This window comes from Cyprinus carpio, chromosome A25 (assembly GCF_018340385.1).
Source record: "Cyprinus carpio isolate SPL01 chromosome A25, ASM1834038v1, whole genome shotgun sequence".
Taxonomy (NCBI): Eukaryota; Metazoa; Chordata; class Actinopteri; order Cypriniformes; family Cyprinidae; genus Cyprinus; species Cyprinus carpio.
In genome coordinates, this window is record NC_056596.1 from 12,258,769 (window position 1) to 12,284,385 (window position 25,617).

The following is a 25,617-nucleotide window of genomic DNA, read 5'->3' on the forward strand; positions in this document are numbered from 1 at the left end:
AAATAGATCAAAAATATGTATTAAACATAAAGGGATACTCCACCCCAAAATGAAAATTTTGTCATTAATCACTTACCCCCATGTCATTCCAAATCCGTAGAAGCTTCATTCGTCTTCGGGTTATACGAAGTACTTATTTGTAAGTCAAGACGACTTTATTCAACGTATGCTGCGTATGCTCTTCTTCATCATCCGCACCACAAGGATGCGCTGTTGTCTTTCAAATCAAAGCTAAATACACATAGAAATAGTGCATCCTTGTGGCGCGGATGGCACAGAAGAGCATACTCATCATACGGTGATATGGAGAGACACAGAGGAGACTGTTGACAAAGGAATTGTTGAATAAAGTCGTTATTTTTGTTTTCTTCACTTATGAAAAGTGTTCCCGTCGCTTCATATAATCCAGATTGCACGTCTGATGGCAGATGGAGTATTCTGACGATGTCTTTCATACCTTTTCTGGACCTTGACACTGTTATTTATTTGTCAGTCTATGGGACAGTCACAGGCCTCCCAGTTTTCAACCAAAATATCTTAAATTGTGTTCTGAAGACTAACGGAGCTTTTACGGGTTTGGAACGACATGGGGGTAAGTAATTAATGACAAAATTTTCATTTTGGGGTGGAATATCCCTTTAAGAAAACAGACATAAATAAGCTATATTTATCTTAAAAACAAACATTTTTGTCAAAACAAGATTTTCTGTCTGACTCTGGACAACCAATAGAACTGAAAATCAGTTAGAAATTACGTCTATTAATTCATGCATTCGTGTCAATGAATGCTAGATTTTCTGTTATTTACAATATACATTTGACATTATTTTTGTATCAAAAAATTTAAGTGAGAGGCTAAGACAAAAACACATTTTGTTTGAAAAAGCAAGAAGCAGGCCTATTGGATTGCACCCAAACTTAGGCCTACCTCTGAACAAAATTATGAAACATAATGAAATTTATACATAAACCTGTTTATTTTTGCCATAATTACTCATGCATCAGTGTTCTGAAATATGAAAGACAATGTCTAACCAGTAGGTGGCACTGTCATTACAGTTATCACACTTCTGGTGTACTGATGTCTGGGTATGATCGTGATTTACGTAATATCATAAATATATAATTTTAGTAATATCTCTTACATTCGCCGAGAGTTCAAATAGGCTAGCTATATTACATTTGTATAATTATTTGTAATTTGACATTTGTTTATCTCGGTAGGTTAACATTTTACATCACACAGGTTAACATCATTTCACAGTTAGCGAGATTTGACTGTGTTTGAATGGAAATATAGGTAGGCCTATCTGTATCGTTTAGATAATTATAGCCTGTTTTTGACCTAGATCTCTAAGGTCACATGGTTGGTGGAAATATGAACAAGTTCTTATGTAAACACTAACTCATAGGTTTGGGACTATAATGGCCTAAGGCAAAAAAAAAAAAGATATCATATGTTATGTTTTCCACAGAAGCAATGAAATCTTCATTGTGATCCACCTTACAGTTTAAGCTTATGGCACCATTCCAGCAACTGCAATTCATCTTTTGTTTATAAGCAGTAACAGATATCAGTACCACCAGTACCTGTAAAAACTGATTCGAGGCCAGTTAATAGTTGCTGAAAATCCATTGCAACAAGTTACAAAAACATTCCTCACATAAATAGCAAGGCAAAACTGATTATGCAGGTGAGATAAAAAAAAACTGGTTCGCTTCTTCCGCCTGCTTTTTACATTACCACTGGTCCACTTTTGTAACACCAGTTTATTTATAGTTCAGGTAAAGTTTAACCTGCAGGTGCATCCAGCCTAACTGAACCCAAATAACACTGCTCTTGTGAAACGTGTACAAAATAATTTTGCTAACAGACTGAATGTGACACAAAAGATCTGATTACAGTCAGACAACCTTAATGACAACCTAGTCAATTCACCCTATATGTACAACAGCTATTAATATATATATATATATATATATATTATATATATATATATATATATATATATATATATATATATATATATATTAAGTAACTACTATATTCTAAAATTATTATTATTATTATTCTGTAACTATTGAAAGGATTATTCAAACATTTACAATTTCTGAATCAAATATTTAATATTTTGTTTATTTATTATTATTATTAAGAACATAATTATTAATATAATTATGAATATCTAGTCAGCACACATGAACTTGGTCAATACTCTTTAAAAAGCATCCCAGTATGCACCTCATGAATATTTAATGAAATTCATATTAAATTACAATTTCCTGACCTTATTAGTGGCTCATAAATAACCAAACAAGAACATCAGTAAATATAATCATTTATTACTTCTACTGTTTGTACAAAAGGGGCATTTTTTATTCTTAGTAAACTTTTTTTATTTCACATTAACTGAACAACACAAGAACAGTGTCATATCAAGAGTATAAAATAAATGGATTTAAGGGATTTTTTTCTTGAGGCACATTTCATGAATATTTTCCACTTCTGGTGTAAATCTGGTAAAACTTTACAGGTAAACAATGTTTAATCCCCCAGAATCTGCATGAGGAAATCTTTCACCTGCATAGAAATACCTGATCACATTAGCAAATTTTCGCAGGTAAAAAAGTCCATTGTGAATTGTTAATAGTTGCAAAAGCTTGGCTGATACAAAATTAATTTTCAAACCAAGCAGCTTTCTTAATTTGCATGAGAAAATGTAACCGGTTGCGAAATTTGCATGGGAGAATCTTTCGCCAGACAACAGTAAATGTGATCACAACTTGAGACAACAATTTGCGCAATAAAACAATAAACATAAAATTAACAAATATCATACAGAATAAAAGAAGTTGGCTATCTCAGTCATGCACTTCTGAAAGACAAATTAAATCTCAAGACATTTCAATAAAGAAACTTAATATGTTGTGGCGCATATTAAGGCAAAGTGGTGCAAGTAACAGTAAATATAAACATACAAATAAGCTTTACATACAAACTTGTAATATGTCCAGCAAACTCTTCCTTATCCCATTATGTACATTAATACATTTATACCTGGCTTTAAAACCTGAACAAATGTTGTCTTTCTATATTTGCCACAATTGCACTTTTTGCATCATTTTTACATGCATCTTTATGAAGACAAACAAGCCACATTCAGACCTCAACACACTTTCTAAAAACAACTCAACTTTTGTGCTTTTGGAAACGGCAAACACGCTGCTGTTTCTCCTTAAAACCAGCATGCGGCTGGGATGTCTGTATTGTGGTCAGATGAAGAAGCAGCAGGGAGTTTCAGGAAGTGTTACTTCTTTTCCTGGTTTGGGGTCTCCTCATGATCACCTCCTCCTCTTGATCGCTCTCACACTCTCTTCCCAACACGGCCACTGTTTGACCTTCGTAGCCCATTTTGGGTTTGTCCTGTAAACGACATTGAGATGCATTTCTGAAACAAGATTTGAATGATACCAACATGCCAGAATATGTGATCTTGGGTAAGACATCAGAGGCATGCTCATGTTATTTCATGATTTGCCTGGAGACTGCTGGACGTACTACAGTCAGACAGTTCTATTTCTTGGAAATGATTAATGGAGTATATTTGAGCAGGATTCATGAAATACCTGTGGTTTGGGGCGACCTTTCTTCATGATGCGAGTCAAGTGATTGCAGAGGGCCACGATTCTGAAAGAAAGCTATTGGAGAGCAGGGAGAAAATTTCAATTCAGAACTTTAAGACTAAATACAAAAAAAAAAAAAAGTTGAAAAGTTTGGGGACAGTAAGATTTTTTTTTTATTACATTTTTTGGAAGAAGAAGCACCATTTCCATAACCATTTAGCACTTTGATGGCAAAGCAATGAGTCCTACCTGCCATCTCCTCCGGGCATATTGTTTCCTGAAGTTCTCAATGTTCACCACAGATTGTCTTCGCACCAGGGCTTGTCTGGGGTTTACGGGCTAAAAGAAAAACACATTCACATTGTCATAACTGTTCAATATAAGTAATATGAGTGATGCCTAAGCACATAATTTCACAAGTTCCATGAAACACACCCCTAAGGGTCAGTACACTTCATCTCTCTCTTTCCCACAATGCACCAAAGCCAGCTGCAAGACTAATAATCAGCGTGAGGTACAGTATGTACTGTAATCATCATTCCAGTGCTTTATTCAGTATGGAAAGAAGTAACATCAGTGTTTACATCAATCCTGGCATGAAATCCTGGAGAAAACATCCAAGTGCTGAAGTTCACAAATCAATACACATATGCATACAAATATGACTTTCTAATAGAAATGAAAGTATAAAGTAATAGGAATATATACTAAATGACATGTACAAGAAAGAAAAAAACAGGCAATGGGCATGTAGTGCTTTAGGTACATTCACAAATAAATTGGAGAACTTTTAAAATATAGAAAAACAAAAATAAAGAAAGTTATAATTTATGGCCAAAATCATATTTATGGCATCTGTAAACAAAAGAAAAACAACCCATGAATACAGATGGAATGAAATCATGAAGGCTGACATCCTTTTAACTTTTTACTATTACTGTTAAAAGAATGTTTTATAGATGTTCGGTCAGTATTTGACCATAAATGAAAGTAATCTTAAATAATACTGACAAAAACAATGAAAATTTGAATTCAAAAGTTTGTTGTTGACTGCTGTAGTGCACCAGCATGTGCATGACAATTCAAGTCAATACAAAACAAGTTACAAATAAACAACACAATGTCTCAAAAGTGTCTAAAATAAATGTTTTGTCAAGATAATGATCTTTTAATATTAACTTAAGTCTTGGAATATAAATCTTATTAGCTTGGCTAATGAATATATTAATAAGGTAGCAATGTTTGTTGCATTATTCTGACTTGCTGGTTGTACATTCATCCATTTCACGACGTGAGGGTGAGTAAATGATAACAAATGATAACAAAATATTCATTTTTGAGTGACTTTTCCTTTAATTGTATTACTAATGCTTTTAAAATATTTCCCAAAATGTGCGGGAACAAACATTTCTTTTACAGCGGTTGCTACTCCATCAGCTACACCTCTTACTACACATCCTGCAATCCTCCTAAACCCAGTGTATTACAACTGCAGTCTTATCTCCACTAGCTAGACTCAGAGAGGTCTGGCTGTGCTTGAGCACTTAGTTCGCCACCACAGGCCCTGCTCAGCAGCTCCTTCAGGGCCTCGTTCACCACGTTGTTCAGAGCTGAGATGGATCCCAACCCCAGGTTCCTAGCCTCTCCATTTAGGGACCCCATAACTCCCTGCAACCATCTGAGTTCTGCATTCAGCTCCTGTCTGAGGGAGCTCAGGTGGGCTTCTCTAGTCAGGTAGCGACTGTTGATGCTGGCTAAGCTGGCGTCGGTTGTCCTCAAGTCTTCCTGTAGGCCTTTCCTCAACACCTCCGCTTTACGAAACTCATAGCGCACCTGCGAAAGCTCCTGCCGAATGCTTTCGCTTTCCTCTTTATACCAAGCTTCCTTCTCACAGTAGATGGAAAGAAGAGCCTCAACGTCATCCTGAAGGGATTCACGCTTCTGAACCACATTTTCGAGACCCATTTCCACCAACGAAATGTCCTCCAGAACGCTGGCGAAACGCTCAAAGTTGACATAGGTGTTGTTGGGTGGCATGCTGGAGTGGGATTGAATGGTGTACTCTTTCAAGCGTTTGGTCTTCAGTTGCTGAGATTCTACTGTCATTTGCGCCGCTACAGTGGTGCTGTTGTCCTCCGGCCGTTCGTGGGTCTTCGCATAGAGAAATTAGGAGGAAGAATGAGTGAGAAGCTAGTTTGATTTTTCAACAGGAAGACAAAGCACTCAACTCATGCACAGGTAAGCAGCAGATCCAGGCAGGAGGAAGTGGAGTTAATGCTGGTCTCGGGATGTTAGGAGGTGAAGAGCATGATACACACTGGAATCAGTCGTCGATTAGAAGAATTCATCAACATGCGATTGCTTCCATGACGAAGACTTGCATGCATACATAGTTGGCCAAGAAGGTAATACCAGGATTTGGTATTTGGTTTTGGGATAGTTCAACCAAAAATTATATTTTTGGCATCATTTACTCACCCTTGTGTCATTACAAATCTTTTTAGGGATGTTTCAACTGTTTTTTTTCCCCATTAAATGAAAGTTGGACACCACTGATAAAAATAAAACACTGAGATGCATCTTAAAATATCTTTGTCTGTGTTCCACAGAAGAAATAAAGAAAGTCTTACAGGTTTGAAACACATGAAGGTGAGTAAATGATAACAATTTTCACTTTTGGGTAAACTTTGCATTTAATTGCACAATTCATGTAGAGTAGAGAGAGGCCTATGTGACATTGTATATTTACAGCAAGTTTTCCTGACATATGTGTCTTAATGATGTGTGTAAAACACGAGGTCAGTTCATTCAGTACACAACAGCAGAGTAAAGTTCAACACTTGTGTATGTTATAATGGCAGTATGAAGCATTCATTTCACAAAAGCCACATAAAAGTAGATAAACATGCTTTCAACTGTGCATGTTTCTGACTTAATCCAAGTGGTTACCTTAATCCAGGGGTGGTTGAGTGCGTCTTGTATTTTAAGCCTCTTTCTGCAAAGAAAACAAACACAAAGGAAACTGAAGGTAAATGCAGAGAAATGTGAGGTAGAAACTTAATTTGGACATACAGCAAGTCTGTAGTCTCATGCCTTAATCTGTGAGACATCATTGTAGAGCATGACAGAACTGGCCTGAGACATCATTTAACATGTTAAACTTGACAGTAATGAAAATTGCATGCTCATATTTGCCCAATAGTGTAAATTATAAGACTTTTTTAAAGGCCACTGGTTTCAGAATCCTATTTGGCTAATTTAAGTGCACATTAACATGTTTTAGTTTTGTTTTTTTTATGTGTTTGCTTATAAGAAAACTACTTAAAAATTTGATTTCCTGCAGTAAAAGAAACCCCAAAAAGGCCCTGAAGTTATGCTGAAGCCTTCACTGCTGAAACCTCACCTCGTATCTTTCACCAGCAGCTGTCTGATGAAGCTTTTGGCCAGTTCACTGGTGCTGCCAAAGAACTCCTCAGCAAATTCGAAGTCCACTGCTGAGATGTTTGCAAGAGTTTCCTGGTTGGAGTCGCCCAGGAACGGTGATGCCCCGCTTAATCTGAAACAGAAAGACAAATACTTGACCTATGCAGAAGCACACTGAAATTCCTGTTAATTAATTCCTGAAACTGATCCGACAGTGGAATCCAAACACGTGCTCCATAGTTCATACATCAGACAGCTGTTAAATGCCATAATTATGTTCATAATGGCGATGGGTGTAACAGTATGGGTGCCGCTGTCTGACAGCCCAAGGCTCAATGTCTTTCATTATTCACCTTAATGGTTTATTGCTATATTTAATTACCTTTACAATTCTTAAAGAATATATGAGCATGTGAACTGTTAATTCCATATTTATTTAATTTCTGTCATTCATCTTTATTAATTTATCTGCCCATTTATTTAGTTTTATTTAATTATACATGTTTATTTATATAATAATTAATATTTATTTGTTTAATAATACTGATTTATGTAATAATTCTTACTTTTTTTGTAAAGAAATTAATACTTTTTATTCAGAAAAGACATTAAATTTACCAAAATGACAGCAAAGACTTTTACATTGTTACAAACTATTTATTTTTCAAATAAATTATTTTAATTTAATATTTGATTACAATTGAAATTACATTTCAAATAATTTACATTTTAATATATATATTTTAAGAAAAAAAGTTGCTTAAAACAAAATTATCTAATGATAAATAATTCAAAATTATAAATACAATAATTATAAATTATTATTTATTAATTATAAAATTACTGTATTTGTGATCAAATGAATGCAGCCTATGTGAGCATAAGAAACATTAAAAAAATCTAACTGACCCAAACATTTTGTATAGTACTGTCCCATGGCATTTTAAGCTATTTCTATATATTGTTTATTCTATTATATAAAAAATGTAGGTGATTTATATTTCAAATAAAGAAGTTAAGAGAGAAAATAATCTCAAATATACAAAATTATAGTCACGATTTATTCATCTAAACAAAAACGCCCTACAAACTGACCAAAAACTGAGTATACTGGGTGCGATCAGATATTCATCTCTTTAATAAAAAGTAACGTTACACCCACTGCAGACGTGGACATTATTAGGATTAATAAAAACGGCCTGATCATGTTCACATTGGCAATGGGTGTAACATTATGGGTGTTATTGTGTAATATGTGGACGACTCATTATGAGAACCTCGCATTCATTATTCACCAGTTTGTTTCATCAATATATTTGTTCAGCATGTCACATGAATGTCTATGAATGTCTGGATGTCCTTTCAGAGAAGAAGGAATCCATATTCCTCCATTCACACTCACAGGATGTATGTGATGACTCCGATGCTCCTGGAGGAAACAGAGGGGCCGAAGAGAGCACATGGTTAAGCCAAAGCCGAATACTGACGCTTGCTGTTTGTAAAGTACAAAGCGTGAGGTTCTCACCACATGTCCGCCTCTAATCCCAGCTGCTCATAGTTGACTATCTCTGGAGCTGAAAATAAACCAGGTTCGAGGCATCAGCTACATTTCATTCAAAACAACAAATGTGGGATGTCCAAAGATGGAAGAGAATTTCAGCAGCTTTCGACACATCAGTGTCTTTCCAGTAATATGAAAATGAATCACTTTACATTTTACATCATGAACTTTTTTGAACTTACCAACAAATTCTGGAGTCCCAAAAATGTTTTTGAACTCCACTCCGTCCTTGATCCTATGTGCCAAACCGAAGTCAATAAGTTTGATCCGCGGCAGGTGGATATTGTTATCCAGCAGCATGATATTTTCAGGCTGAAAATCAAATAAATTGCCAATTAAAACCATGAGCAGTTACCCAAACTATGCAAAAAAGTAAGCAATTAAAATTTTATCAATTTACAGCCCATTTCCATTGACATTATAGGCGTCACTGTATGATGCTAGTGAACTGGTCATTCATTATTCACAATTCTTGTTTGTTCCTATGATTACCTTTTTCATTTCAAATGATTATGTGAGTATGTGAACTGTTAATTTCATATTTATTTACTTGTTTATCTGATTCATATTTTTTATTATTTGCCTGATATTAAATTTTAGTTTAATTTCATTTCATTTCATTAATTTTTTTATTTCCCCATGCATGGGATGTTTGCTATTTTTATAATTGGATATTGATTGTTCTATTTTATAAATTTACATGATCTATTCTTCTAAAAAAAAAAAAAAACGCAATTCTACATTCAAGTGGGAAACGCTTCAGTTCTATGACTGGAAGGAAAAATGTATTGATTGAAATGTTAAAAAGTTAAACTGAAATGCCTTGAGTTCACAAATCACATTGTAGCCTTGCAAACTGTTTTTGTATTGTTCATAACAATGAAAACAGCAATGGAGATACACAAGCTTTCTAGTTTTCAAGTCCATCACAGTAAATGCTACTTGTCATACGTGTGTCTGGCTAATCAGTGTTAACCTCCACCTCAGCAGTTTGCAGGCTGATGAAGTGGCTGAAGGTTTGGTGTAATTCTGAGGGATGTTGCGTGGGACTCAACAGCTGTTATGTTCTCATATTAATGACTCTACGTACACAAGAGGTGAAAAGAGGCATCCAGCTGACTTCATGTGTGAAGGAGGACGCTGTGTTCCCGTAGAAATTGTGCCGTGTCTAGGATGTACAAGTACAGATATTTGCCTCCTAGTCAATGTGAAAAGAAAGGTGATAAAACACCCTAAATATTTACTGGCTACTTGCAAAATCTCTGAATTTAGCTCATAGCTAAATTAGCTACTGTTTAGAAACAGTCTTTTTGTGAGCATGATATGGTGCATTTTGTTAAAATATCAGTAAACATGTTTTGATTAAGAAAGTTCTGCTATGCTAATATCTTTTTGAGTGTGGACTTTGAGTATTATACTAAGCTTAGATAAACTAACCCAGTGAACTAATTAGTGGCTATATTAAAGGGGTCATATGATGCAATTTAAATTTTTCATTTCTCTTTGGAGTGTTAGAAGCTCTTGGCACATAAAGAAGATCTGTAAAGTTGCAAAGACTAAAGTCTCAAATCCAAAGAGGTATTCTTTATAAAAGTTAAGACTCTGCCACGCCCCCCTAAAACGGCTCGTTCAAACACACCCCCACATCACTACGTCACTATGTGGAAATATTAGCGTAATGCTGCCCAAATATTCAAGCAAAGAGAGATGGCGTGGTTTCAGTAACCGCAGTTAGTGTTGAAGCAGCCATGTCAGGGAGATGCTGTGTTTCTAGGCGAAAGCAAAAGCACTTTATTTAACCTTCTGAGAGTAGATGCATTTAGGAAGCAGAACAGCAACGCATTTTATGGATGACCGTTTCATGAACCTAGGAGAGGAGGTAATTCTGACTTTGCTACGACAATCTAGCGCTTCTGAATCAGCTACTGTAAGTATGTTTTGTTATTAAAGTATTTGCTATTGACTTCAAATGCGGAGTTTTGCGTGTCATGTATTTGTGTGTGTGTGTGTGTGTGTGTGTGTGAGAGAGAGAGACTGGGTCACACAGTGGAGTCAGCTGTCTTAACCATCTGTGGCTTGTGTACTGCAAACACATATGAGCTTCATCACTGTGTCTGTCACGCGACTCTGTTCCCCTTTCCGAACTGATGGTAAAACTAAGGACATTATTAACTGTCTTTACATTTATTTTGAAAGATGAAGCATTACATTTCCTACGAGTGCTTGCGGTGTTCGGCCAATCACAATGCACTGGGTCAGTTGGCCAATCAGAGCAGATTGCGCTCGTCAGAAGGAGGGACTTTGTAGAAAATGATTGCGTTTGAGAGAGGCGGGGCGTAGAGGACCTACAATAATGTACAGTATTTGAATTTTTTTTGAACATTAAAGCATGTCAACATATTCTGTTACACCAAATACACAAAATAATGATCTTTAAAAAAGCATCATATGACCCCTTTAAATCTCTATATAAAATTTATATTAAACCTACATTAAATTTTAATGAACAATTCTTTCATGAGCATGGAAGGATATGTTTTGTTTACAAATCAGTTAGCATATGTTGTTTTGAACATAAGAGTGGTTTTGTTATGATTTGTTATGATATTATGTGGTGTAATTATTTGGTTGCTTATTTTATATAATTATTTTTTTTTTTGTTGGCTACTTATCTAAAATAACTCTTTTTATTATTATTATTAATATATTTGAGTGCCTTTGGGAGAAAAGGCCTATTCACAGATGAAGATGAATATTCAGTGTGAATGTATTTTAAAACTGAAAATCTCAATGAATGTTTGTCACGACAGATGTGATAGAACAGATTTTTATTAATGTTGAATGAACAGCCATTTATTGTTAATATATAGCAGTTAGGCCTATTCACAGATATGAATACAGTGTGATAACACATATTAATTTGAATGAACAGCCTTCCCGCATATGAATACATTCCCGTGGTGTTTGTGTAAAAAGGCCTTCATGCTGCGAACATCCTGTGATCTGCTGTAATTAGTCACTGCTACGTCCTGATTATTGTTATTAACAATTATTTCAGTATGGAAATTTTTGTTTACATAGCAGTTAGCATGTGTTGCCTGGAGCAAGACAGGGAGTTAGCCAAAGTTATATCTTTTGAGTGTCTCCGCCTGGCTTAGAGCTCAAGCGTGCACTTGCGACTACGGAGATGCAGCACTTAGAAAAACAGGATGGAGATGTCTCATCATGTGCCGCTGATAATCTTGTGTTAGAATGTCTGGACCCGGGCCAGCCAGGATGAAAAGCACATGTGAATGGGGTATGTATGTACGCTCTCAGCCAATGACGGGACGGTGTTCGGCACAGTGATTAGTTAGGGCTGTCATTAGCAGAGAAGCTGTTTATGAGCTGAAAAGACTGAAAGGAAGGAATTTCCAGACGGTTGACAAAAACGGGGTCATGTATGCATTCCCAAGAAACAGTACAATGGCAGGTCTTAGAAAAGTGAATAGCTATCTTGTCATGCAAAGTTTCAGGTGTTGCCATGCAACAGACCCGATTGTTCTTCAGAAAAGGCCAATTCACCTCTGCTTGAGGAAGAGCTACAGTGTTGCCATGGCAACCACAACCAAACCATTTATAGGAAGCTATACGACTGACTCCAGATCACTTAGACAGGCGTGGACAAAACTTGTTTTGTACCTTCAGGTCAAAATGTGCAATTTTCTTGGAGTGCAGGTACTGAACTCCGTTGAGGATCTGTTTGATGAATTCGGTGGCTTCCTCTTCACTCAGCGACTCCTTCCGAGCCAGGAAGTCGAAGAGTTCGCCTCCTGAAACACTAAAAAATGACATTTCCATTGATTAGAAGTGGTTTACCTGTCTAACACACAAACCAACAGTCATATTTAAAGATGCATCCATGCACCCGTAAAAAGCTGACTTAAATATTGCTGTGTCGCTTATAATAATTTGAGGTCATAATAAAGCATTACATTTCTTAAACAATTTTTTTGTTTGATAAATAAACAAATACTTATCTATTTAATATTTATCTTATTAATAAATATCTGATTTACTTACTAATTTATCTGATTAATTCAGGATAATATTTATTTATTTTTCCCAGTGACAGTGATTAAATTATGTATATTTTTTAAATAAAGATTTACATTTTTTAAATATGCTTAAAATATTTTTGTTTGAAGAAAATTTATTTATCAGTGTAATTTTTATATTGTATAATATTATGTCTATAATATGCATTTAGTTCATGTTTATTTATATAGATATTTATTGACTTTAATTTATGTAATTATTAATTTATCTATATATGAATTAATTTATTCCATCCATCCCTGTGGTATCTTTGCTATTTTTAGAATTGGACATCATTTGTATACTGTAATGTAATTATTAGAATATTTCTAATAATAATTTCTAATAAAGTTGAGAAAAATCATCTCAGTTTTACAGTCTTTGTTAAAATCTATTTATTAGTCTAAACAAAAATGCTCTCCTGACAGGTTGTATCCAGTGCGCTCAGTTTATCTCACACATACAGACAGAGATGTTCATCTCAATAAAATGAGACTAGTAAACTTCCTTTGCGACATATAACCACAGCAGCGCTTAAAACGGCTTAGTATAGCTCTTTTTATCATTAACATCAAACCACTTTATCGGAGATCTGCAGAAATCTCTTTCCCATACAAACACAGACATTTCAGTACAATCACATATCAGCTCAGCTGAACAAGTTCACTATGTCTCATTTTTGTAGCTAAGTATTTGTCCCAGAAAGATCACTTCAAATGCAGAGCAGCTGACAGTCACAGCGAGTCCATTCAGTCACAACTCTGATTGGATTCAGGCCACAATTAGTCCTAATTGAGCTTCTATGCTCCCGTGCACAAATTACAGACAGGGTAAACCTGAGCAGGAACTCTAGAGCACTGACATTTACTACAGCTTCCCCTACACATTCAGAGAATGACAAACACACAGGCCTCCAGACCACCAGATACAAATACACACATTCACACAGATACAGTGTGTGACAGATCACTTTAAAATGATGCAAGGGAACAGTCAACAACACATGCTGCATACTGCCAAAGATCATATTTTTGAGCAACAATATGTCAGTATTGGGACATATTACCACATAACTTATAAATTATATATGATTTAATTACTTATACATTGTATATGAAATAATATTATATGTATTTTATAATTATATAACACATTTGATTTGTAATATGATAATATATATATATTTTATATATATATATATATATATATATATATATATATATATATATATATATATATATATAAATCTTTTTTAAGTAGTACCATGTATTTTGCATATGTGTTATCATCTAGCAAAATGTATTATAAATTAAATTAAAAATTAAATTTATGCATTTAGCAGACGCTTTTATCCAAAGCGACTTACAGTGCATTCAGGCTATCAATTTTTACCTATCAATTATTATAAATTATAATTTTTTAATTTATAAATTATTTTTAATATTCTTTAATTATATATTTTAATACATTCTAGATGTGCTATTTATAATTTTGTATTATAATAATTATTAATACATTTTAAATATATATCAGGTATTGGCACATACTATCACATAATTGCATATGCTAGTGTGACAATCTGAAAAATCATCATTAGGTATATTATAATAACTTTTAAATGTATTATTCTTTTTCTTATTTATAACATACACCATAATTACCAATGATATAATAATTTATAACCATTATATTTAAATCCAATTCTAACTTAATTTTTAAGTTTTATGCATTTAAAAATGGTTAGTGGTATATATATAATTCCATTAGTAATAAAAGTATGCACTGATGAAAATCCAGTGGAAGTAATATGCCATCTTGGCACCACTGGCATAATATTTACAATGTACAATGATTTGGGACGCACTAATCCTAATGCCACATACTAGTTAGGATGGAGAATATATATCCATGCAGCCAATTTTTTTGCCCACTAATGCACCTGACCCAATGAATCAGATGTTTGTTAAGTTTAATGGTAGCTGAAGCAGCTATTATAGATCAGGACTACTAGATGGCATTCTTTCTAGAAAGTCTTAAAGGGATACTCCATCCCAAAATGAAAATTTTGTCATTATTCACTCTATTCATTATTATGTTTTTTCAAACCCATTGCTGTTCCAAACCCCTTCGGAACACAATTTAAGATATTTTGGATGAAAACCCTGAGGCCTGTGACTGTCCCATAGACTGCCAAATAAGTAACACTGTCAAGGTCCAGGAAAGTATGAAAAGCATCGTCAGAATAGTCAACTGCCATCAGTGATTCAACCGTAACGTTATGATGCGACAAGAATACTTTTTGTAAGCGAAGAAAACAAAAATAACGACTTTATTCAACAATTCCTTTGTCAACAGTCTCCTCTGTGTCTCTCCATATTACTGTATACTGCATATGCGCTGTTTCTATGTGTATTTAGCTTTGATTTGAAAGAAAACAGTGCATCCTTGTGGACCTTGACACTGTTATTTATTTGGCAGTCTATGGGACAGTCAAAAGCCTCACGGTTTTCATCCAAAATATCTTAAATTGTGTTCTGAAGACAAACAAAGCTTTTATGGGTTTGGAACGACATGGGGGTAAGTGATTAATGACAAAATTTTCATTTTGGGGTTTAGTATCCCTTTAAAAGACTTTACATTAAGAAATCTTAAAGGTGCAGTAACAAAAACAGCCTTTTCTAGTTCTGGGTCAGAGATGTGGAAGCTTGTTTCTGCCACTGAATAAAACATATCTCACAATTCTGACTTTTTACTTGCACTTGCGAGTTTATTTCTCTCACTTCTGAGTTTTTCTCAGAATTGCATGATATGAACTCGCAATTGTCAGTTATGATGTCAGAACTGTGAGATATAAACTGCAATTGCAAGAAAACGACAGAATTGTGAGCTGACCTTTTTCTTCAGAATTGGACTTTATAACAGAATTTCGCAATTGTGAGAAAAAAATTCACAATTGCAATTCTGACTTTATTTCTGCCAATTGTGAATTTCTTTTTGCAATTTTGGCATTATAACTCACAATTGCAAGATTGTGTCTCACAATTCTATATTTACATATTTCTCAGATATATATTTATTTATATCTAGATATATTTCTCAGAACTGTGAGAAAAAAAAAGTCAAAATTGTGAGAAAAGTCGCTATTATCTTTGTTTTATTTTTTTTTTATTCCGTGTTGGAAACAGGCTTCCATAGAGATAAAATGTAAGTTGTCACGTAAACTTAAATTAAATTGTGTTTTTTGACATAAAACCTTGAATTTGTCTTAGGGAAGCAGATAAAAAGGTTATAGAGTGTGGAGCTGTGCGAGGGGATAATTGTAGCGTGGGAGGACGTGTTCTAACTCACAGCTCCAGGATGAGCACCACGTCAGTGCGGTTCTCGTAAACGTCGTGCAACGTGATGATGTTGGGATGCTGGAGGTCCTGGAGGATGTCCACCTCTCTCTCGATCTCCTCTCGTCGAACGCCTCTCCGGCCCACCTTACTCTGCCGCTTTTTTATGAACTTTGCAGCATATTCCACACCCGTACTCTTCTCCTTACAGCGCTTCACAATAGCAAACTGCCCACTGAGTAAAAAAGAGAGACAGACAGAGAAAAACTTTCAGTCATTCTAAGCCAGAAGATAAATGATCTGAGTAATCACATTTAATATATGATATATATATATATGGTAAATAATGCATTAGTACAAAAAACTTCCACATTGTATCTGTCCGTTTTGCAGGATTTGTAGGATTAAAACATTACAGGGGACTCAAACATTTTATAGTTTCCTCAAAAAATTTGGCTGAAAAAGTAATGGACTGCACAAGAATAAAACAAAATGAACATTCAGAACAATGTATAAACCATTCATTTATATAAAGTCAAAGTGCACAAAACCTACACTAGTGGATTTAGTTTTCAGTAGAAGGTAGTGCTTTCTTTTTTTTTCTCTCCCTTGAGCTCACTGCGTACTCATTTAGAGCTTTATACATGACGTAAATGTTATTGTAACAACAAAATGCATGAATTGTGAAGGAAGGCAGTGATTAAATTTTATTTGTACATTTTATTTAGCTAATTATATTTATTATATATATTTGCATTTGACAATTGTAACTGCCTTTGGTTCAAAATAATAAAAAAATGTTTAAAAAAGTGTAAATCTGATTTTGGTTTTGACTTGGTTTTAATAAATAGTGCGTTAATATAAACATACAAAAATGTTATAATATTGGTTTATTGTTAATAGTCCCAAGACTATGTTAAAATGCCCTTTTATAAACTGATCAAAAGTAAAGGCATTAATAACGTTAAAAACATTTTTTTTTTTCAAAGTTTTAGTAACAAAAAATTAAATAATTAAATTAAAATGTAACAAAAAAATTTATACATTTTTAGATTTTTTATACATTTTTATTTAATAAATGATGGTAGTTAAATAATAATAAGGAATAATATCAAAATATTGACTACAATAAATGCATTAATCATGCTTTGCTGTGACTTGATTTTAAGTACAATATATGGACAACAAATCAAGCTGAGTGAACTTAAACACAAGTTTTAGGAGATCCATTAGTCAGTTTAATTGAGGGAACAAGTTTACTCAGTCTGTTAAGTTGAGTCAACTTATTAGGGTTTTTAGTGTACACTAGACTAAAAAAACAAAACAAAAGGGGACTGCTTTTGAAAGTCTCTTATGCTCTTATGCTCATCAAGAAATCTTATGCTCATCAAAAAATTTAATCAAAAATACAGTAAAAACAGGAATATTGTGAAATATTATTACATTTTAATAGGCTGGTTTGCTGCTCAAGAAACATTTCATTTTACTATCAATGTTAAAAAAAATATTTGTGTGGAAATGGTTATACATTGTTTTCAGCATTTTTAATTTATTTAATTAAATTTTTTTTTTTTATTGATGTTTAGTTTAAATTTTGTTTTGTTTCTTTTCTTTATATTTATCTTTGCTGTCACATTTGGGCAATTTAACGCATCCTTACTTAATAATATGGAATCTTATTTCCACCACAAAATAAAAAAAATATGATTTTGACTTTTTATCTCACAATTCAGAGAAAAAATAACTGTGAATTGTGAGAGACATTAAACTCGCAATTCTGAAAAGAAAATTCTTAATTGTGAGATACCATTATCTTATTTATTTATTTATTTATTTATTTATTTATTTATTCTGATTTGGAAGTAAATAAGGTATTAATTCCTTAAATAAGAAAAAAAAAAAAATCTTACTGACCCCAAATTTTGTACAGTATTACTGTATATAATGCCCTTCTCAGTATTCAGTAACTTGACCAGTAATAACAGAGGTCATCTACATGTGTGACCCTGGACCACAAAACCAGTATTTAGTCGCTGGGGTATATTTGTAGCAACAGACAAAAAAACATTGTATGGGTCAAAATTATGGATTTTTTTTTTTACGCCAAAAATCATTAGGATATTAAGATCATGCTCCTTGAAGATATTTAGTAAATTTCCTACCGTAAATACATCAAAACTTAATTTTTGATTAGTAATATGCATTGCTAAGAATTAATTTGTACAAATTTAAAGGCGATTTTCTCAATATTTATATTTTTAAACTCCTTTATTTATCTTAATACAGAAATGCATTCCTGATGCACATGGATGGGCAACGCATGAAGTCAACAGATTAAGGAAGTCGGACTGCATGTAAACTGACTAATCCGGCCGCACTTGACATCATGCCTCACGTCTGTGGATGTACATTTGGCCCGGCTCACTATCAGCTGTGACCAGCAAATACTGTCCCACTCCTCTGGTGTTCATGCCAGATGAACTGTACCATAACAGAGAAGAGGGATTAAAGAGGAACAGACAGCAGGATGAGAAGGAAAAGAAAAACGAGGGGTGATGTATTCACTGTGAAATGCACGAGATGTTTAGCAAGCTTTCTAAACATTGTCATCTGTAGGAATGTCTTCTAGCAGACCACAGCAGACTTTGGAAATAGTGGACCGTGTTTCAGTCTTAGTCACATGCTATTAAATGTCACAATAAACGTTTCATATTGACTGTTAGTTCAGTTATAGATAAGAATATCATGCAACAATTTGTGGGTCTTTGATTCTTCAAAGTACTGTACTTCCGTGTTCCTGTTCCCTTTTCTCTGGTCTCACATGGGAAGTATATAAAATATGATGCTGCAGACTACAGTTTGACACCTGCTGTTCTTGTTCATGCACCGAGTTCTGAATGCATTGTAAGAATAGGTCATGTGGATAATATATATATATATATATTGGGATATTATATATATATATATATATATATATATATATATATACACACACAGTATATACAGTATACTGTATTTTATATATATATATATATATATATATATATATATATATATATATATATATATATATAAATATGTAATAACATTTAACTGTAACACATTTAATCTCTATATTAAATTATGCTGATTTAATTCAACAGCATAATACCTTAATATATATTTACACACAAACACATGCACATAAATATATATGTATTAAAATTAAAATAATTGAATATATATTTATATATTAAATAAAATGAAGACAACTTTGACAATTAAGCACGTTTTCCTATGATGTCCCTACAACCCTCATCATCATAATGCAATAAAATGTCATTCTCATTAGTCTGAGAAAAATGTATTTCAATTGTTAAATATTTATAGGCTACTATTTAGTGCACTATATTAAATTATGCTGATTTAATTAAAAAGCATAATAGCATAAAAACTACTGTACTACATTAGAACCAGCTGAAAAATATCACTAACAATAATAAGATTGAAAAGGTAATTAAAAGTAAAATATCCAGACAAATTATGGCAGTGGGAATTTGATAGGAAAATAGGCTTGACTGTCATGAAATTATTTTAAATTCAAATCATTTTAATGGTTTTAAAAAGGTGTAGAAAAATACAATTTCTTATTTTTTCATTTCATTTTTGGTGAATTATGATCCAAATGTATGTCAAATTCACCCATTCATTCTCACATTCTCATTCATTCTACTTTGCTTTCCTTCTTTTGCCACAAAAATGGTTCTTTATTTTTTTGTTTGTTTCCAGAAGGCACACTGCATCAAGGGCAATTTGCCAGACCTTTCCTATTTGTTTTACTGCAAAAACTCAGACATAATAAACACAGAGAGATGTGTCTGCTATAACAAGAAACACTGATTTAAAGAAAACAACTTTTATTTCACTCAGAGGTCTTTTTTTCCACTGTTTCTAATGTGATTTTCTGTTCACATAATGCAATAAAATGAAGAGAAGAATTGCATTACTGCTCAGTGCCTTTGGCAAGTAGAACCGAACATGTTTGATTGCTAAATCAGCCACATCAATAACGATGTTTGCTTAACAACCCATAACCCACAGAGATACGAGGACGCCATACACAGGTCGGGCTGTCCGCAGAGGGCTCCGTGGGGCCTATAAGATAAGAGAACTTCCCCCGTTCACATACACACACAGCACAGGCGTGGAAAACAAAAACAGTCTGAACTGCAATGTGTAGATGGAGGGACGGCCCGGAGAACGCCAGCTAGACCTAAATAACCCAACATCTTAAGTTTTCATTCCATTTATCACATCAGTGGCATATTTCACCTCCAAAGGCCACAATAATGTAATTTCAATACACAACACATGATGGTGCAGGCAGTGTATCTGTGAAGTGAATCCTGACACCCAGCTATGACACCTCTGTAGAATTATATTATATTATATATTTTTACATGATATTTTAGTGAATTCTCTAAATATCTTTTTTTTTTCTTTTTTTTCTGGTGTCCTGGTGTCCTCTGTAAAGGCAATTGCATAACATATGAATAAAATATCATTTTAAAATATATATTTTTTCTTCAATATTCAATATAAAATAGAATATAAAGTTTTACACAAAACTTTTTTTTTTTTTTTCCTGGTAGTAAAGAGGATGTAGCAATTTATTCAAAGCACATGATTTTCGGAATAAGGTCAACTCTATTAAGGTCTATTCTGGTTAAGTATTATTGTACATTCAAGCTCTCTATGTGTAATGTCCCAAATTTACCTTTGCTTGGACCTCTGTAAATTTTTTAAGTCCAAAAAAACCTCCTCATATGAGTGTCTGCATATATAATTAAGTTTATACAGTTTGCAAGATTGTTTAGCGTCCTTGGTATGAAAATGATCGCTGTGAGATGCTGGCTGAGTGAACAAGGCTTGAGGGAGTTGTGAGTGAGGGCATGAGTGATTATATGCGTCTTTGGACTTGTCTTTTCAACTTAATTTGACAACTTTAAAAAGTTAAAAAAGTGGTAAGTTGCAGTTTAGGGTTAGCAATATTTTTATCTTATCTCATTTGCAAAAGATTTGAACTAATTTTGGTTTTTTTTTAATCATTTTTCATTTTTTATTTGTTTTCATTATCAGTATCTGGCAACACTGCATCGCTGGCACTGAATCTGACAGTAATCAAAAAAGCCCACTGACAGGTTATTGGTAACATGATACCACATTCAGTAAGGCAAATGCAAAAAAACATGAAATTATCTGTCAGAAAAGAAGCATTTAACACTAGTACACAGATCTGTAGAACAAGCAGGTTACAGAATGAAATGAAATATGCAAACACTAGCCATGAAAAGTCTATGATATTTAAATTTTCACAAAGTCATGATAAAAACATTCATAAGAGCACTAGAAAAAATTTGGATACAATAAATATGGTATAATTTAACATTGTTCATCCCTCCAAAACAGAGAAAACCTCTTTACATGTCTGTCTCTTTTAAAGTGTTAGCATATATGAGTTGTATTTGTAGGGGTTATTATCCACATTATTTTTCAACACGGAAGTAACCCGATTTCTGTGAATGTGCGAGACTTCTGGTTCATTAGCCGTGGTAAGGAAATAATGAGAAGAATAACAAAATGCAGTAAACGGTAAAACTGTTTGCACTTCAAACCAGTGTGTTCATAATTAGGATAATACATTAAAATAATTTGGTAAGACACACCAGTTTGCAATATCATGCAGCAAAACAAGCTGCTTTATACAGCTAAAAATAGCTGGAAGTATAAATAAACACATTTTAGTATAAATAAATTTAAAAAATGGCTGTGTCCGCTCTTACTGGAAAAAAGGTGGATATCTCAATTCTTAACCCTACACCAGACCTCACTAATTTTCAAACCCTGGTTACTGCCATGGCTTGGACATACACAGTTGTAAATGAATATTCAGTTATGTGGATATTCTGAATAAGGTGTTTATGCCCCCAAAATTCTGATTAATACAGGAATACTTTTCAAGAAACTGTAAATACAGTTTAATCTGGTTATATTAAATTTACTTACATAACGTTTACATAATTGGAATAGGACCATATTCTGATTAATATTGCAATATTTTTGCATGTAAACAGTCACAGTCTTACAATATAATAACAGTTAGAAACATCTTATTTCATGTACAGTATTTTATGTGTCATTACTGTTACTATATTGTGTCTTTTTCACATATCGTTAAAGTCAAATGACATTTTACTGAGACAATATGGCAATATCACTTAGACTTTCCACTTAGACACAAACAAGGTGTGGTCAAATTACCAAATGTATGAAACACAGCTCACACAGAAGTCATTTTTAAACCAAGCAGCTTTCTGTTGATCAAACAAGGCTAATCCGCATAACCAACTTGAACCTGTTGCACAGTCTGCATAGGGAAATCTTTCACCCTCAAATGAAATTTCGAAAAGCAAGGATTTCAAACAAAATGAATGGATTTCGCATGCAAAATTTTACTGATTTACTTCCTAATGAGGACTGACTTATAAGACATTCTTTCAAACCAAACAACTGCTTCACAAATTGACCTTACATTTAAAAAGCCTTCAAGAAGGTTTGTTTTAAAGCTGTATTACATGCTTTCTCAAAGGTGTGATTTACAGAAAATCTGAGGGTGGACAGAGGCATCCCATTGCAGGCATGCCACTAGTCTCTGTTCTAAGCCCACTTGTGTTTTTGACGACTGGACGTCTCAGTGGATTTCCACTCACAACAGCTGCTGGTTATTAGCCGGAGGGCCTTACTGGCCATGTGCTTGACTGAACGGCGCCAGTCCAATATTCATATTCAGGTCCAGAGAGGACATCATGACACTGAGTTTCATTGTATCCATATGTGTATATGTAAAAGCACCAGGGTGGAACAGATGTTAATGCATTCTTTATCTGCACTAGGTCTCAGTTAAATAGAGAGTTGAAAACAACAGTGTGTGTTTTTATTTCCACCACAATGGAAAATATGCATATTTTATTGACCAATCAGCTTTCAGGACCGGAAGTATCCATTTTGTGTGAAAACAAAAAAACATTATTGCATTATGGATGTAATTTCTTTTAAATCCTGCCTGCGAGTTCCTCTGTCAGTCATTCTTCCCACACAATCTTAACAGCTTTTCAATCCTTCGTTTCACAACTGCAGAATACTTGCTTTTCAGCACTTTGGGCAGATGATTTTTTTGTAAATAAAACATTAACAGATGCTTTATTAAATAATTGCTATAACTGCATTGGGAATTTTTGTGAGGACTACAACAGTCCATGCTTAAAATAGCTAACTTTACCACAGATACCCCTGAATCAGCTCTGTGTGGGGATCAATAGCACCTGTCATTCACTTCAGCAGCCAGACATCTACATATCTGGCCTTAAGCTTTGACAGAACTGGATACTTGAAAATATTAAATCAGAACTTTTTAATGGGAATAGACTAGTAGACAACATTTAAGGCAAATAAAAACAAGGCTGTGTGACTTCATTAAACACAGGCAGAACCAATTTCTGCAAAAAATTTTTTTTATAAATATTAACATTGCAACTATTTATATAGTGTTGCATTTATTGTTTGACAGTCTTTATTAGCTGATACTGATATCTAGATATCTATATACAATACTGTTCAAAAGTTTGAAATTGATAAGATTATTATTTTTTATTTAGACTTTTATTCATCAAGGATGCATTAATTTGATCAAAAGTGGCAGTAAGGACTATAAGAGTGTTACAATTTTTTTTTTAAAATAAACGTTGTTCTTTTGAAATTTCTTTCAATTTTCTTTTGTTAAACCTTCAGAAATAAAAATAAAAATTATTTTACACAACATTTAGTCAAAATTCACACACAAAAAAATGCATGTCACTTTTGCCAAATATAGGACAGTTAATTGGCCCAGATTATACATTTATATTGGTTATAATGTCTTAAGGTCACGTCTCATTAAAATATTCATAAAGCACAGTTTTTACAGGCTGGTTTCTGCTCATTTCAAATTATTTAAAATAAAATATGACGTCCAATCTGACTACACTCTGCAGTTAGCTGTCTTATCTTACATGACTTTAAATATGAGTCAAAAATGTCTTGACTAGTGTGTTAACAAATGTGTGGTCTGATAACATATAGTATTAGTTATTGCAGTGTCGCATTGCTCTATGACTCATAAAGTTACTTTCACTCTGACATGACAGAAGTTTGAAATGATTCTCCATTAATATCATAATCAAATGAACAGAGGTCTGGAGCAACAGATTTATGGGTGGAGTCCCTCTTGTCCCCTGGTTGTCCCCATGACGACAGCCCTGTATATAGAGTATATCATGACTCACAGATACGCGAGCAGCCAATAAAGATACAGACCAGAAACAAATGGTATGCTGTTAAGGAAAAAAACTCACAAACCAACAGCTGTGCATATAGTCTGTTGCTATGGGGATGATTTACTGTACATGCACATAGTATATATCACGCAGTACATATATTTATAAAATACCATCTATCGTATTGCATCAAGAGGCCTGTCAAAACATACACAACATTACCAAATACATCAACTCTAAAAAATGCACATATCTGCGCATCTTAGGTGGCTTTCATCACTTCCTCCTATTGCTTAACCTCAAGACAGTGAAGGGGAAGATGGCATGAGTTGCTTTTCTCTTGTAAAACAGGCTGAATTTAAAGTTTTTAAATGCTGTTCATATAGGGCCATCCAGCATCATCCGTCTGCACCTCCCTGAGCTCATTAGCACATGTCAAATCTATAAACTGAATGCTTTAACCAAATACAGGTTTGCTCATGAAAGAGACAGATCTGCCAAAGCCCGCTGACACAAAAGCACAGTTAAGCAATGTAACAGGATCACTGTGAATAATGTGTTACATAAGAGTTCTTCCTCTATCTTACCTGTTGACTAACAAACAAGCTGTAACTGGTATATACTAATTGGATCTTATAGACCTTTAGACTTCATACTTAATTTTACGTGAAAGATGAAAGTGAGGCTGTGCACGACAGAAGTACAATCCGATCAATGTGCTCGATTCATAAAATACACTGAATTTTTCTTTCTGAAACATACTCCAATAATCTTTTGTTTTATTTACAACTAAAAATATCTATCTTACAGTGCACAAACAGGTCAATTGTCTGTGTAAATCATACGTAAAACCATTGCTACTTAAACTGTTACCTTCATTTAATGAGGTTATGCTTGTGTTTCATGAATTAGGCCATTATGTCATACATCTGAGTCCTTGGAAGTCACATGTTGAAAATATGTCCTGTTTCCAGTGGACATAAAACCTCGCAGTAGTAAAAAAGTAGACTTAGGACCTTTAGTCAGTCTCTGTGTTAAAAGGGCAAATTTGTTGTTGTTGTCTTACATTTTAATTTAAATATTAATGTAAATATTAGAAATGTTTTTACATTAGTGATAAGAACTGTATTACTCAGTACTTCATAGAAAACAATACGTTGCACAACTATGGTCTAAAATACGTGATAGAGTAATATAGCAATGATGTTATGGTTGAGAACTGAGAACCAGTTCTGATTCCATTTTC

General features: G+C 33.7%; 1 protein-coding gene across 2 annotated transcripts in view; it reads right to left on the reverse strand.

Annotated features, from left to right (window-relative positions):
• Positions 1-2,327: 2,327 nt before the first annotated feature.
• The window catches only part of LOC109109733 (death-associated protein kinase 2-like), a 28,953-nt gene continuing 5,663 nt past the window's right edge, over positions 2,328-25,617 (reverse strand). The window contains exons 3-12 of one of the 2 annotated variants that reach the window (XM_042715556.1): positions 16,034-16,255; positions 12,290-12,428; positions 8,791-8,920; positions 8,573-8,621; positions 8,450-8,476; positions 7,028-7,180; positions 6,574-6,619; positions 3,874-3,963; positions 3,628-3,699; positions 2,328-3,424 (exon numbers count right to left, since the gene is read on the reverse strand). In XM_042715556.1, coding sequence (XP_042571490.1) covers positions 3,299-3,424; positions 3,628-3,699; positions 3,874-3,963; positions 6,574-6,619; positions 7,028-7,180; positions 8,450-8,476; positions 8,573-8,621; positions 8,791-8,920; positions 12,290-12,428; positions 16,034-16,255 — 1,054 coding nt within the window. In that variant the 3' untranslated portion in view covers positions 2,328-3,298. The other variant, XM_042715555.1, reaches the window with a different exon arrangement.